General features: G+C 48.3%; 1 protein-coding gene across 1 annotated transcript in view; it reads right to left on the reverse strand.

Moving 5' to 3' along the window:
• The window catches only part of GALNT5 (polypeptide N-acetylgalactosaminyltransferase 5), a 34,448-nt gene extending 19,769 nt beyond the window's left edge, over positions 1-14,679 (reverse strand). The window contains exons 1-3 of the mRNA XM_083578911.1: positions 12,730-14,679; positions 1,976-2,142; positions 125-244 (exon numbers count right to left, since the gene is read on the reverse strand). Of these exons, the coding sequence (XP_083435037.1) occupies positions 125-244; positions 1,976-2,142; positions 12,730-14,018 (1,576 nt within the window). The 5' untranslated portion in view covers positions 14,019-14,679. The remainder of the gene's footprint in view (positions 1-124; positions 245-1,975; positions 2,143-12,729) is intronic.
• Between the last annotated feature and the right edge of the window lie 1,904 nt (positions 14,680-16,583).

A 16,583-nucleotide genomic window follows, 5' to 3' on the forward strand; every position in this document is an offset into this window, starting at 1 on the left:
GATGTCAGTGCAATGAGTCAAATTTCCACTGGATTGCTTCCAGTGACTTCTGTCTTTTTTTAAACAACAACAGCAACAGCAAATAACAAACTGCACTTTGATGATAAAATGCAACTCTTCTTACCTTTGGCAATCTCTGCTCCCGCTAGTCTAGCTCGTATTAAACCATGCCTTTCCTTGAGATGAAGGATCCGGACTTTGGGAAACTGGGCCATGTACTGGTCTAGTTTGTCCTTGAGGTATGCTAAAACAGAACAGAAGAGAAGCAAGGAAATGGACCACAGATTCGTGCCTATGAGCAAGAAATAAAGAGGAACCAACCAGCCCTCAGCCACTGCCACTTGTTCAGACTGTTGGAGGAGAGACACTGGAAAACAAACATTGGTTCCCTTCTTCTGACAGCCATGACAGGGACGGTGGACCCCCTTCCGCTGGCTCCCCACCCAACACTCACTTGCTGCCATGTTACCTTCATTACATATGAATTGTCGCCTCCCAAAAATACTTTGCTTTTTCAGCACTAATTGACACATTTCTTTCCTTTCAATAATCCTCCCAAAGTTAACATCTCTTAAGCTGCATCCATAGTGCAACTACATAGCGGTTTCTCTCAAGCTGAGTGGAGAAGTGATAACTCACATAAGATTTCAACTGAACGTTACAAGAAACATTTTAACATTAAGAACAGTTTGACACCAGAACAATTATCAGAGGGGTGGGACTGGGGCTCCTCCTCACCGGAGGTCTTCCAAGAAGACTGGTCACCCATCTGCTGGGATGCTCTAGCTATGGATTCCTTGCATTGAGTAAGGGCATTGGATTGAGTGATGGACTTGCCATAAGGCCCCAGTAAGAGGTAGAATCAAATCTATGATCATCAGAAGAAACCACCCGACAGAACAGTGGGTCCCTGGTCTGTCCTCTTTTAGGCCAAATATTCTTTCAGGATAAGGGACGTGGGTGGTGCTGTGGTCTAAACCTCAGAGCCTAGGGCTTGAAGATCAGAAGGTTGGCAGTTCGAACCCCCACGACGGGGTGAGCTCCCGTTGCTCAGTCCCTGCTCCTGCCAACCTAGCAGTTCAGAAGAATGTCAAATTGCAAGTAGATAAATAGGTACCGCTCCGGCGGGAAGGTAAACGGCGTTTCCGTGCGCTGCTCTGGTTCACCAGAAGTGGCTTAGTCATGCTGGCCACATGACCCGGAAGCTGCACGCTGGCTCCCTCGGCCAATAAAGCGAGATGAGCGCCACAACCCCAAAGTCGTATGCAACTGGACCTAATGGTCAGGGGTCCTTACTTTCAGGATACTCGTACAGTCGTACCTTGGATCTCAAACACCTTGGCTCCTAAACAAATCAGCTCCCAGATGATCAAATCCTGGAAGTGAATGTTCTGGTTTTTAAACATTATTTTGGAAGCCGAACATCCAACGGGGCTTCCGCGGCTTCCAATTGGCTGCAGGAACTTCCTGCAGCCAATCAGAAGCTGCACTTTGGTTTCCAAACATTTTGAAAGTTGAATGGACTTCCGGAATGGATTCTAATTGCCTATATATATATATATATATGGAAACAAAATGTCATCTATAGGAACCACACCAAACAAAACAAAACCAGTTTGAGCTCACAAGGAAATGTAAGGCAACAGAATTTCACTAGAATATCACAACAACCACTTGTATTAAGTTACATTTGTTTTATTGTTTTTATCTTGGTATTTAGTGATAGTTTCACGCATATTTGGTTTTTCATTGGGTTTGTGTATTTTAGTCACGGTTTGTATATAATTGGACTGGTTTGAGTTTTGTTTTGTTCTTTGGGATTTTTTTGAGCCAATTTTCTAAATAAATAAACAAACAAACGGCAACCTTAAAAACGAAACAAAACAAAAAACCCAACAGCATTTTTAAAAGAGCAAAACGGCTTGGAAAACAGGACACTCAGTAAGCCGAAACACACTGGGAAACACCAACCAACCTTTTGTGCTGAAGTCATCCACCAGAATAACCTCTTTAATAAACTGAGGAGGGGAGCGGTTGAGGACACTGTGAACAGAGCGCAAGAGAGTGGACCACACTTCATCAACAAAGCATATGATGATGCTGGTGGTGGGAAGGTTGTTGTGGACAAGAAGATCTCTACATCTGTAGCAAACAGAAACAGGCATAAATGGCACTGAAGCAGCGCACACACGAGTAAAAGCACATACAAAAAAGAATGGAGGGTTGGCGTTTCTAACAACTTGCCATAAAACATTTTACCTCAAGATTGCCTCACCCTTTATATACTCGGTCGATCACTGTGCTCAGCAGAAGGGGGTCTCTTGCAGACTCTGCCTTACCAGGAAGTCCATTCCATATGATATAGAAACAGGGCCTTTAGCGTGGTTGCACCTACCTTTTGGAATCCCCTCCTCCCATTCCGTAATAGACAGCTGCTGCTTCTGCTCTCTTTTTGGAGCCTACTGACTGCCTTCCTCTTTCAACAAAGCCTTTATCACAGCCTGCATCTGCACTGGAACTATTTCCCACTGTTTTAATGTATGGAAAATGTTTGTAATTGTTTTCTGCTTCTCTTATTTTACAGTTGTAACTGTTTTTTCGATTGTGTATGTTTTTTTTTTATTGTTTCAACCTGCCCTGGCAACCCATGATAAAATCCAAATAAATGCTTGTGATGTTATCAACCAAAAGGAACGAAAGGAACCAAGGAGCAAATTTCCATGTAGCACTATGATGCTGGTCAGCACCGACATCAGGGGTTGAGCAGGCAAGAGAGGAAGTGGTTGTACTTTCCTGTCAGGAGCTAACATCAATAAAAATAGATTATGTTAATGAGTCTCCTTTCATCACCACCATCACCATTATCACCTAGACCAGTGGTACCCAATTAGCTACCGTATTTTTCGCTCTATAAGACGCACTTTCCCCCTCCTCAAAAGTAAGGGGAAATGTGTCTGCGTCTTATGGAGCGAATGCAGGCTGCGCAGCTTTTGCTGAAGCCAGGAGAGCAAGAGGGATCGGTGCGCACCGATCCCTCTTGCTCTCCTGGCTTCAGGGATAGCCGCCCGAAGCCTCCTGAGCGCAGCGGGAGCGCTCCCACTGTGCTTAGGAGGCTTCGCATTGCTTTCGCTGAAGCCAGGAGAGCAAGAGGGATCAGTGCGCACCGCTTCACTGGAGAGGCGCTGCACAGCTTTCCCTCTCTGCGCAGCGCCCCTTCAGCGAAGCGGGAGGAAAAATGGAAGGGGCTCTGCTTCTCCTGCTGCTTCGCTGAAAGGGCGCTGCGCAGAGAGGGAGTGAATATTTTTTTTCTTGTTCTCCTCCTCTAAAACTAGGTGCATCTTATGGTCTGGTGCATCTTATATAGCGAAAAATACGATAAGTGCTGCAGACCCCCTGTTTTTCAAAAGCCAAGCTATGTAGCCCCTAATGTTTGAAAAACTTGGCATCTCTGTAATAGCTCTTGTTATGTGTATGGTGTCAAGGACGCGCTGTGTGGGTTATGCGGACCCCCCTGAGGTCCAGCGGCCACCAATTCAGAACCACTGATCTAGTCTACAGCCTGCGTTGATGCTAGTCAGCTTCTGTGTTTAAGAGAGCACTTGCCAGCTCAGAACAAGCAGGGTGGCCAACCTAGTATTGAAAAACCAAGACGCACAAATGATTTTTCCAGAGGAGTAACTTTTTTTTTTAATGGCTTGGCAAGTGCAGTGTGCTATAATGAACTGGAAGTCAGGAGAAGTGAAAGAGCAGATGTCCTGTGGATTTTGTAGTATATGGAAGCCAGCTGTGGAGGGCGGCGTGTGTGTGAATCCCGTGGTATAAGCTAACAAACAGAAAAAGCATCCAGTGGCTATTTAAAGACAAAATCAATGCATGGCTTGCCTGCACTCCTGACATCCACCTCGCTGCCTGATTGGAACAGGCAACTGTTCATTATCCACCTGCACTGTGACAACCTACGGGCTATCAGCAAAAGCATGGTAGATAAAAAGCACGTCTAAAAAGCTGTGGAGTTGCATGTGGCAGGGTGGAGTAGCAGATACAATATCAGGACTGGGAAAATATGAGTACATATCCTCCCTTAACCATAGATCTCACTGGCCGACTTGGGGACTTTTGGGGTAATACTTCCTCTTAAAGAGTTTTTGAGGGCTGGGTGGAGAAATGCAGTGTTTGAAATTAGCCAGGCGCCAGGCGCATTTTGTGCCTGACTACTGACCACTTGCGTCCAAGTGAAGATGCCTGGGTGCCAGGATGGCTCCTGACATTACCAGCTGGAGGTGCATGCCTGAGGAGTTTTGGATCTTGGCTGTTTTCTCACACCACATCCCATAGAATTCTATCAGTTATGTTTTATCTGCACCATCAGAATGAATTTCTGGAAGTGAAACACTTTTTCTGTGCAGCCTGAGTGGGAGCAATGAAAAACATTATACTAATTGTTGTAGCTTGCCTTCACTTACTCCAGCCCACTGCCCTGCTCACAGTTGTGCAGAATATTCTTACATTTTGAATGGTCCGTGTCACCATTAAGAAAAAAAGATGTAGGAGTCGACAAATATATATGTGGACTGTCCCTGGATAAAGTTCTCAACGCTCTTAACCTAGCTCAAGGTTGTCCTCTGAACTAGCCAGATGTTTAACTGATAATCAGTCAAAGACAGCCCATCCTTAAAAATAATTTAAAATAAGACTTTAGAGCCTTCTTGGCCAAAAATGACAGCTAGACATTTCGTTTCTGGCAGCTGCAACCTTGGTTTTAAGGAGCCATTTGGCACCTAGCTTGTGCGTATGAGTTTCTAACACTGGAGAAATGGAATGATGTGATACACACACCTTGGAGGCGGAACAGTAAACGAACGGTAATAACAGCAATGTGTAAAACATGCAGCACAGTTTTAAACACAAAAGAGCTCTTAGATCACCTCAAACACAGTCCCTGTTCTCGCAATGGCCAACCAGATGCCCACAGGAAGCTGACAGGTAGGACCTGAGCTCAGGAGCACTGTCCCCCTCTAGCAGTTTCCAGCGACTGCTTTTCAGAAAGATACTGTCTCCGATTGTGGCGGCAAAGCACAATGAACTGGACTAATCCTCTTTTAAAGCTGTCCAAGTTGGTCGCTATCACTGCCTCCTTGTGGGAGAGAGTTATCTCCAGTTTAAGTGTGTACTTTGTGAGGAAGCAATTTCTTCCTGGAAGGTTCAAAATGGAACCTCTGTTAGGCCTAGGTACAATGGGCCAAGGGAAATGTAGTTCCCATAGCTCCTCACATGCCCAGGAGCCATGGGAACTATAAACCTATGTTCCCTTGAGTCTAGGATGTCAGCACTAGGGGACTGAAGGGAGCCCTTCTTTTGAATCTCCCCATTGCTGTCACAACCACTACGAGGATAGGAAATGAGAGGAGCAACTGGCAGCATTGCAAACTGGGCTGGACCTGGACTTTGGTTGGCTATGCAGGGAGGGTGAAAAACCACACACAAAAAACAAATTTCAGAGTCTCGTCTAATTACTGTAGTTAAACTAACACTGGGGGCTCCTTAGAACAGAATGCAAGCTCAATACAGTACAGTGGTGCCTCTGGTTGCGAACGGGATCCGTTCTGGAGGCCCGTTCGCAACCTGAAAAGAACGCAACCCGCATCTGTGCGTCTGCAGGTCATGATTCGTCGCTTCTGCGCATGCGGTCATTTTGTGCGTCTGCGCATGCGGCGAAACGAAACCCGGAAGAAACCCTTTAAGGTACTTCCGGGTCGCCGTGGGATGCAACCTGAAAACGCGCAACCTGAAGCAAACATAACATGAGGTATGACTGTATTCCGAAGTGATTTTCAGTTTGGAAACAGATACAAACAATCCTAGTTTTATTCCGGAAGAGGTGGAAAATAGATTTCTAGTGCACTCTAGTGGCTGCAGGCCGGATGTGTGAAATCCTATAAGAAATTACAGTAGTTTCTCCATGCTTCATAGAAGTAGGAATGTGAGAAGATATAAAACACTGAAACGTTAAGACTCCAGCAATAAGGAAAAACAGCTAAAATGCCTATTTAGCACCAACGATACTTCCTTAGCCGGTGTGTAGCCATTCGACCTTGTTAATCATGATTAAATAAATACACTGTGGAACACTGTGGCCCAAGCAGGCAGCCGAGACGGGGAGCTGCAGGGCCAGTTAAGTTAAAGCCTTGAAGTGGGCCAATTATTTTACTGGCAAAAAGGGTACTTTAAATGGAAAATGTAAAAAATGCAAAACAGAACATTGCAACTGCTTCTGAAGCCATTCCCCAGGCACCCCTGCCATGTAAGGTTACATGGGTGGTGACTGGAGAGGGTCTTCTCAGGTGTTGCATCCCAGCTAGGAAACCTTCTCCCTGGGGATGCTTCCTGGCAGCCCAATTCAATGCAAGGACTTTGACCAACGCATCCCCTTCTCCTCCTCCCTCTGTGTTTACTACAACTGGTTTTCGTTATTTCTGTTGTGTTTGTAGTCACTTTGAGACATTTCTAAGAGCAAAGCGACTAACTAGCAACCACAATAATATCTGCACAACTTTTGCTGTTGTTGTTGTTAGCTTGTCAAAATAAAAGCCTCTCCTTTCGCTCTACCTAAGCCGGCGAACGCTGATGTCTGCAAAGCAACAAGGTCTGAATGTAGCCCACTAGGCCTATATATCAAGAAGGAACAGAACAAAATCTGCAGATCTGAGGGGGCGATAAAAATTTCTCCCATTTCAATGAATTTGTCATTTCATTTCATGGCAGTAAAAAGGAGGAGGAGGCAAAGGGCTGGGTCAGGTCTGAGTCTTTCCTGCTTGAACAAAAGGCTGAGGGAAAAGCATTTCTCTCCATTCCTATTTGCAATTCATTGGTGGGCTTGATGTGGTGCCTTAAGGGGGGGCCTTCGCTCCCTAAGCTCCAATATCTTCAAGGGGATCTTGAGGAGGCCACAACATCCTACCAAAGAACTTCTCACAGAGTCAATTCTCTCGATTGTTCATTGAGAATGTTTTATGTGGTTGTTGTTCCCCCATATCCGTATCTTTGCCTCCCTTGCCTCTGGGACGTTTTGTTTGGGGAGACGGCTGGAATTTCCAAGCAGCCCTCACAGCAAGGGAAGTTAGAAAGAGAGAGAGAGAGAGAGAGAGAGAGAGAGAGAGAGAGAGAGAGAGAGGAGAGATATGGTGGAAAAGACGCTGGAGAGCCACAGCCGTCAGAGTAGAGAATCTTGGCTTGATGAACAAATGGCCTGACCTGGTATAAGGCAGGTACATTCACTGCTGGTGCTATGAGGTAGGCGCATGGAAGGTGAACCTGTAATATATGGTGCAAGCATCCCCTCCACTTACATGGGGGTTACGTCATGGGCCCTCATGCACATAAGTGTAATTGCATAAAGTGGGAGAGCACCCTCTAAAAAGCCTCTAAATCCCTATTCCCCCCTGCTCTCCAGGTCTCTCTCTAATCCAGACCAAAATAACTAGAGTTAAAGCTCTGGAGGCTGGAGGATATGCAGGAAAGTGTCTGTGGTGGCTGCTCCGCTACCCTGCATATCAGCTGAGCAGCCTAAACAAAGCCTCACTGTGTTATACAGTGGTACCTCGGGTTAAATACTTAATTCGTTCAGGAGGTCCGTACTTAACCTGAAACCGTTCTTAACCTGAAGCACCACTTTAGCTAATGGGGCCTCCTGCTGCTGCTATGCCGCTGGAGCACAATTTCTGTTCTAATCCTGAAGCAAAGTTCTTAACCTGAAGCACTATTTCTGGGATAGCGGAGTCTGTAACCTGAAGTGTATGTAACCCGAGATACCACTGTACCAGGATTGTCCTTGCAGTAGAGGAGAGGTGGGGTACCTACACTCCCGGGACAATTTCACCTGAGTGGCAAGGAAGAAGGGGAAAAGGCGGGTGGAGGAAGGGGTAGCAGAATGAGACGGAGAAAAATACAAATAGAAAAGGAGGTGGGAGGGAGAGGGGAGAGGGGAGAGGGGAGAGGGGAGAAAGAAAGAAAGAAAGAAAGAAAGAAAGAAAGAAAGAAAGCCATAACAACTTTGGATTTGGCCCTGGCCCCCCACAAACAAATTGTTCCTGAGGCAATGTAGCCCTTGGCAAAATTCACACCATACATTTAAAACTTATTTCTCCCTCAAAGAACACTGGGAACTGTAGTTTGTTAAGGGTGCTGGGAATAATAGCTGTCTCTGTATGTGCGAGGGGGTAAACTACAGTTCCCACGATTCCTGAGGGCGGGAGACAATATGTGCTTTAAATGTATGGTGTGTACACAGACCTCGACAGTAAAAGCATTACCTCAAGCCCTGCACTAGGATAAAACAAACTCCCAGGGCACTTTAAATAATTTAAACGTGACTAAAATAAGTAGAAGTAGAAGTAGAAGTAGAAGTAGAAGTAGAAGTAGAAGTAGAAGAAGAAGAGAGTGTGGTGGTGGTGTTGTTTTTTTTTAAAAAAACCAACAACATCCACCACCCTAGGCAGATTTTAGAGGAAATACTTGTTTGCCAAAGCAAACTTTTCAGCATGTTCACAGTGGAGAAACTTGTTCAGCGCCAACAATACACTCGCACAACTTCCTTGTCGACATATGCAGAGCAAACAAGTTGCTTTGCTGATGTGAACGATGAAAGTTAAGGGTGTCCTGTGTCAGTGGCTGACTGTTTGCTTGTTTGGAGTCTGCGACCGGCCTATCCCAGCCGATACACCCTGACACACTTTGGCAATTGATTTCCCTCATGGGCAGGCAATGTTCCTTCTCCAAAGCTGATAAGCTAAGCAAAAAAAAAAAAAAAAAAAAGGAAATCCTTGTGCTCCGTATTCAAGGCTGCAAAAAGAAACAGTCTCCTCCCCCCCTTGAGTGAACGAGTGCGTCACTAACTGTTCTTCTAACTTTGCGGTAACAGTGCAGGCTACCTAATCTGATGGACAACTTTCCAGTTTTCTGTGTGTACTCCGATGCCTGAATTAACACTCCCACAGCTGGGCTGGACATCTTGACCGAGAAAACTGCAGGCTCATTTCCATAGACACCACTTCTACTTTGGACTCTGACGCAGCGCCCGGAATGCACATGCCCTGCAGATTTATGCTGTTGTGGGACTTTCGATTAAGAAAGAAGAGGATAGCGGAACAGCTTACTCCAGTGGCTCAGGCCACAATCCTATGGCCACTTAATGAGGTAATACTCAGGGCCGGACCAGAACATTTTGCTGCCTGAGGCAAAGGGTGAGATGGCGTTCCCTCCCGCACAATTCCATATTGAGAAGCTGACAAGACTGGCCATCAAACCTTACCTCAGCTCTAAAAATGTGAGTCCTCCTATACACCTGAGGGCAGCTAGCTAGCTTAGGGAGCGGCACAGAGCAGGCCGTGTCCTGCTCTGCCCTCCCAGCTTCTACCGCCTGAGGCTGCCGCCTCACTCTGCCTAATGGTAGGACTGGCAGCAGCAGGCACATCTATTCACTGAAAATGTTTTACAAGCCACTTTATCTTATCAAAAGGCAATGTAATCAGTGCTAACGAAGCATGACAGATAAAGGGCAAGGAACTAGATCCGGTCAGCTGCCCGGATCCTTCTGTCCCCACCCGCCACGTTTCACGTTGGCAGCCCCTCACCTGTAAAGCCACCTGGCATCAAAATGATTTTGCCCACGGGGTTTAAAATTAAAATTGGAAGAGGAGACTATGCCTCTCACGAAACTTTGTAGTGCTAACAATCTGCTGATCTTCGGAGCTTGCACAGAGCCCATACGCAGCGTGGTGCAAGCACCAACCGTCAGCCGATTGTCAGGTGTTCAAAGGGATGTGTGCCATTCTATGAGAGTCCTGCTGGTCAGCTGATGGCCGGGGCTTGCAAAAAGCAATGCACAGGGCTCCGCAAACCCCTTTTGGGCCTAGACACACATCTGACGACATACACGGCCTCTGGGACAGCTCAGTTGTTAGAGCATGATATTCTTAATCTCAGGGTTGTGAGTTTGAGCCCTGTGCTGGGCAAAAGATTCCTGCACTGCAGAGGGTTGGGCTAAATGACCCTTGTGGTTTCTTTCAACCGTACAATTCTATGAAGGGTAGGGCAGATGGGTGACTTAGTTGAGGAAGATCAGGGGGTGTTCATTAGGCCTGCGGGCTGGAGGTTCCTCAATGCTGCAATTGGCCAAAAATAAGATTGGGGAGCGGGGACACGGGTGGCGCTGTGGGTTAAACCACAGAGCCTAGGACTTGCCGATCAGAAGGTCAGCAGTTTGAATCCCCGCGACGGGGTGAGCTCCCGTTGCTCAGTCCCTGCTCCTGCCAATCTAGCACTTTGAAAGCATGTCAAAGTGCAAGTAGATAAATAGGTACCGCTCCGGCGGGAAGGTAAACGGCGTTTCCGTGCGCTGCTCTGGTTCGCCAGAAGCGGCTTTGTCATGCTGGCCACATGACCCGGAAGCTGTACGCCGGCTTCCTCGGCCAATAAAGCGAGATGAGCACCGCAACCCCAGAGTCGGTCACGACTGGACCTAATGGTCAGGGGTCCCTTTACCTTTAAGATTAGGGAGCAGGTCCTATTGGAATAAGTACGACTGGCTTCTGAGCAAAACTGCTTCGGATTGTGCTGCTTGAATTCAGTGCAAGGGATCACGCAAGATTCCTGAAGCTCAAGCATCTTCCCATTATTTCTCCCAGCCCTCATACACTTGAGCAGCGGCTGAGCCACGTCCCAATGTTTGAGTTCCTCCACATCGCCCTTCAAAAGAGTTGACTTTGTCTCCTCTTACAGCAATGTGCTGGATTTGCCTGGGAGAATTCCCCTACTTAACTCTTGAGAGTTTATAATAATGGCTCTCAGGCTGAACTACTGCACAAACAGAAAATATTAGAACAATCCACAGCCGCTCTGCAAAATATACCTGCCCCCCCACCTCACTCTATACTGAGTGCAGCAATCAAGAAATGCAGAGAATCAGCCCGCTCCCAGCATCAAATCCAGCAAGGAAAGCTCCCTCTTGAAGTGCTTCCTTGCCATCAGAGGAGCTTAACAGATATTCTGTATATTGCCAACACATGTCAGAATGATCCACAGTGGAAAAAACCTCATCTTCCAGGATGGAGTCCCAGTGTGATCAATGGTTAGAGCGATGGACCCTTTGGACCTCCAGATGGCATGGACTACAACTCCCATCATCCCTGACCACTGGACATGCTGGCTGGGGGTGATGGGAGTTGTAGTCCAACAGCAGCTCGCGTGCAGAGGCTCCAAGGAAACCTGATGGAGCCCCTAACATGTACATAGCTGTTTGCGTGTTGGGGCTTTTTTTGCAACACACACTTGGTAGGAGGAGACATGATGCTGGAACTAAAAGAGCAACTCCACTCTGAATTAAACACTCCATTGGCCTGCATTATCTTTTTGTTAATTTTCTTGGGTTACACAGAACACTTCAACAGACCCAAGAGCATCCTGTTCCAGACATTTCTTCAATTCTACTGCCACCTAGTGCCCAGGTTAGGTTAGCACTCAACCAAGCCAGGACCTGTTACAGTCATACCTTGGGTCGAAGTAGCTTCAGGATGAGTATTTTTGGGTTGTGCTCCATGGCAACCAGGAAGTAAAGGAGCACGTTACTTCCAGGTTTCTCCGCTCGCGCATGCGTAGACGCTCAAAATGACATCACACGCATGCGCTGAAGCGGCGAGACGTGACCCGTGCACATGCAGGCGCTTGTTATGTTTGCTTCAGGATGCGAATGGGGCTCCGGAACGGATCCCGTTCGCATCCAGAGGTAGCACTGTATCTATATATACAATATAGGAAGAACCTATCACCGGACAGTTTATTAATCAAGCCACCGCTATAGAGAACAGCTACAATGCCATGAACTATGAAGCCAGGCAATATAGTAATGAAACGTTTCATCCTATATACATCCTATAGGTACAGTGATTACCTATCAACAACACGGCCCTGATTTGGAGAGCTAGTGTGAGCCAGAAAACAGGGTTCATTGAGAACCTTAAAAAACTTTAGCTCGATTCTCAGCTTAGCTGCAGGAAAAAGGTAGCATTACTCAGGGACCCAGGGATTTGTTTACTATAAGTATATTATTATCATTTTTGCATGCGTGTGCAAGGCTGGATGTTAAAATTTAAGAAATGGTTATTATAAACACACATATTAAATTAAGGTGTTAATTTGGATTAATTAAGACTATATAGGATGCTTGTTTCCAGTTGATACTTTAAGTTAAAGTGGGAGCAAGTCTTAAAACTGTGTACAATGGTACTTGGTTGTCGAACTTAATCCGTTCCATGAGTCCGTTCAACTCCCGGAACCATTCGAAAACCAAGGTGCAGCTTCTGATTGACTGCAGAAGCTTCCTGTACTCAATCGGAAGCCGCATCGGACGTATAGCTTCCAAAAAATGTTCACAAACTGGAACACTTACTTCCAGGTTTGTGGCATTTGGGAGCTGATATGTTTGGGAGCCAAGCCGTTCGACAGCCAAGGTACAAAGGCAGTACTTGCACCCAGTATATGAAAAGCATTGTTGTGGCTTCCCATAAAATGAATGGGGATGAGTTTCTTTTTATGCTAAATGTTAATGTTTCCATTGCTGCTCAAGATTTATTGGCAACTAACGCTAAGCAACTGGCATAAAATCCATTTGATCACTGGGCAATTCATGCCAGCCCAAGTCTAGACTTGTGCAAGGCAAGAAATCGGGTCTCTTACCCAACGGGCCTTGTGTCCTCGATGGCTCGGTCTAGTGGGATGAGGTCACTTAGGAAGACATTGAAGTTCCCCTCCTTCCACCTCCTTTTCGCCTCCTCTTCCTTCTCGCCTGGGACCACCGCTGGGCGCCCATATTGACCCAGCGCTTTGGGGTCCCTTGGGGCCAAGGTCCTATCAATGGTCAACACTTTGTGCAGCTTGGCCCTTTCTGTGAAATGGGTCCCATTGGTTTGCCTTGATTGGTCCCCATCCGCCTTCCCTAGCTCGGCCTTTCCAACTGGAATAACTTTTAGGGTCGCCGCCGCTCCCTTAACAGCGACCTCCTGGGTCGCCCCCGCCGCTCTCGGGCCCTCTTGGATTTTGCCCGCAGTCACCTGCGCCTTTTCCCCGACGGCTCCACGTCCTCCGCCTTCGGGAGCCTGCGCGGCCGCGGAGACCACCCACGCTCCCTCCTTGCTTATAAGCACCACTTGGTTAGGCAAGACGACGTTTGCACCGGCAATTCTGGCCGCCTCCTCCTCGGACAGCTTTCCTGGACGTGGCGCACCCGGAGACTTCTGCGCTGCTTCCGAAGCGGCAGGCAAATCCAGGCCCCCGGGCCGCTTTGCAGGGACATTTGGCCCGCTCAGTAGCCCGGGGCTGCCCCGAGGTCCCTCAGATTTGCTTCCGTTGGTGGGCAATCCAGCCAAGGCGCCTTTCTCCCCTAATCCACCTTCGGGTATAAAAACCGCCGCCGCCGCCTCTCTCCCCCTGGATCCCGTGCTTAACGGCCCGGGCCCTTTGGCGGCGACTTTGCTTCCGACGGCAGGAGCGTCGAGCGACCAGCTGGCAAGAGGCGGCTTTGTGGGCGGCGGGCGAGGGGAGCCGGCCTCCGCGCTCGATTTCTTCTCCGCGGGGGCGGACGGAGCGTGGCTCCGGACGTCGACGGCGGCCGTCCAGTGCAGGCTGGGAGCTGCTGCCGCCGCTTGGGGGGTTGCGCGCCTCCATTGCGCGCCCGGCTTCCCCCTCTTCTTGCTCGGGCCGCCGCGTCCCTTCTCCTCGAGGCCCCTTGGCAGCGCCCCTGGCGGCGCCCGGGGCTCCTCTCCTCGTCGGGCGCCGTCGAGGCTCTTCTCCCGCCATCCGCGCAGCCTCTCCCGCCGCACCATCTCCTCCTTGAGGACGCGGGTGTTGATCTCGCCGAAGGAGAGGCGCAGCGCTGCCATGTCGAAGAGCAGCCACACCACCGAGGCGGCGAAGATGAAGGCCAAGGCTCGCCCGCTGCCTCGGAAAAGCTTCCGGAGCTTGTTCATCTCGGCAGAGAGAAAAGTTCTCCTCGGGTCGCTCCGGGCACAGCCGGAGACGCCCCCTGGGGCCCTCCTTCCCCGCTCGGGAGGCTTCCTAGGCCTGCTGCTCTAGCCGAGGCTGCCGCTCCCCGCTGCCCGCCCTGGGCATCTCGATCTAGGGGGAGCCGCCGCCGAGCCGGCCGCCTGTTGCTCCCTGCCTGCGTGGCATCGTCTCCCGGGCTCGGCGCGCGCCTCGCAGCCACGCGGCATGGCCCGAGCGCCCCCGGGGCCACTTGCTTGATGGTCTGCCCGCCCGCCTCGCCTCTTCGCCCAGACCCTTCCTCCTCCAGGCTAGGCGCACGCTGCCCTGGCTGGGCTGGGAAGGAACCTTGCAGGCGGCTGCAGCAGATCAGCTGCTGGAGCAATTGCTCCCTTTCTCTCTTCCCGCCTCCCCCACCCCCTCTCCGCTCTCATTCCTCTGTAACCCAACACCTTCCCGGAGCAGCAAACAACCTCCAGCTTTGCAAAGTTCCTGAGAGAGTGCCGCGTGGCTCCTTGGCTGCCGCCACCTCCCGACCTCGAGCCGGTTGCGCCTTTGCAAACACTGGCAGCGAAGATCCGCTTTGTGGTTTGAAGCGGGCGATTCCTTGTCACGGGGAAAATTCTCCCTTTCTGATTATTAGTATCGTGATTATTTATTAAATTTGTATTCTTTCCCTTCAGCCGAAGATCCCAGGGCGGTTCGCCACAGAAAAATGCAAGATGAGAATACCAAATAAAACTAAAACAAACCAAGCCTTGCTTCCTCAAGAAAAGGGGTCATTTGGGGGACACTATGATAGCTTTTTGAAAAAAATAGAGTTGCATGCAGTTCTGGGGTACAGTAAGGATTTCCTTTCTCTCTTTATTTATTCATTTTTAAGATAAGACTACTGTGTCCATTCGCAGCCAGCTCTGCCAGCAATGGAACAAATGGTGTGCCTTGAGAAATAATTTGCTTCTGAGCATGTTAAAAAATCACCCGGCTCCCCACTGCCGGGAAATCGCAGCCTGGAAGAGGGTCTTAAGATATACACACCACCCTTCAGAGATGGTTTTGCATAAGGCAGGACTGAATACGGTAACTTGTTTTCAACCAAGCAGCTACATTCCCTCAAGAGGAAACTTCTGAGGTCTGTGTTCCAGGGCTGCGTGGGGCCAGGTGCAGCAGTGGGTGGAGTCAGAGTCAAAAAGTAGGTGGAGTAACAGGTGTGACAAGCTGTGTACAGTAGGCTACATTCCACCCAGGCAAAAGTCAAAGGTGTAATACACCTCCCACACACATTATTTCTCTATCTTGTTCTATCCGAGCAAGAAAGAGGCACTGTCACAATTCAAGGATGCTTTCCACCACTCAGGCAAAAGCACTTGAGAGTGTGGAGCAGGGTCTCTGAGGGCTGTGGTCCAGGAAAAGTCCTGATAGGCCTGGAAGTTTAATACATGCATTAAACTCCTGGGCCTAAGAGTATGTTCACATTAGTGGCTTGGAACACAGAGAAACACTGCATGTACAAAATTGTTGGCATCAGGGGGTGAGGATGTCTTCACCCAACGCACATGACTTTTTCAGTTTCCCAGGCCCTGCAACCGCCCTAGAACTCCTATTCATTTGCATGCTCATCTGCACAGGCACGATGGCTCTCAGGCTATGTTCCCACTATCGCATACTGCGCATCTAGTTTTCTAGTTGGACTGAAACTGGTTTGAGGCGGGGACACACATCAAACAGCAGTATGTGTTGTTGGAGTTTATATATCACACCACAGGGCAGTTTACAACAAAGTAACACAACAGGCGACATAATGTACATATATAACATATATATATACTATTATGTAGATACCTAATAATATAGATATCTACTAAATAATACGTGTTTAGCGGCAAGTATAAAAAAATGAAGTTAAAAAATATATATTAAACCCAGCAACATACAGAAACAGTGCTAAGTGCAAATATCTCTGTGCAAAGTGAAAATAAAAATTAAGTAACACCGTTCTCTGCCCTTTCATGAAAACCAAAATCTGCCTGAGGCAGTTCCCTCACCTTGCCTATTGATAGAAGTGGCCTTGTGAGCACAGAGCCTAGGATGCAACATGCTCCAAATGGAGGTTTTCACACTGAGGCTCCAAAAGCCCCCACACCCTACCACAGGGCTGCAGCCTCTGATAGGAACAAATCACAGTGAGCGGCCAGCCCAAATAAAACGGGATGTTTTGAGCCGATTCCTATCTGCCAAATGAATGTATTATTCACAGTGAATGAAGGGGAATACCCTCACTGTGAATCTGGTGCTTGCATATTATGAATCATGAAACATTTCACAGCTGGAAATGGCATGGTCATACAGCTCCACCGCAAACTTTGCCGTCTGGTTTTCCTGCTCAGCAAATACAAACGTGCAGGGTTTGTTTGAACAGACTTGCTCAACATGGGGCAGCAGCCTTTATGGGTATGAACTGGTTAATTAACTTCAGACCACTCTTAACATTAGAAAAATACTGAGGGTCAGCCTCACATCGGCAAGTAAATCTGGTGTTAAATAAAACACAT

Source organism: Podarcis filfolensis, assembly GCF_964270895.1.
Source record: "Podarcis filfolensis genome assembly, chromosome: 1".
In the NCBI taxonomy this organism is placed as follows: domain Eukaryota; kingdom Metazoa; phylum Chordata; class Lepidosauria; order Squamata; family Lacertidae; genus Podarcis; species Podarcis filfolensis.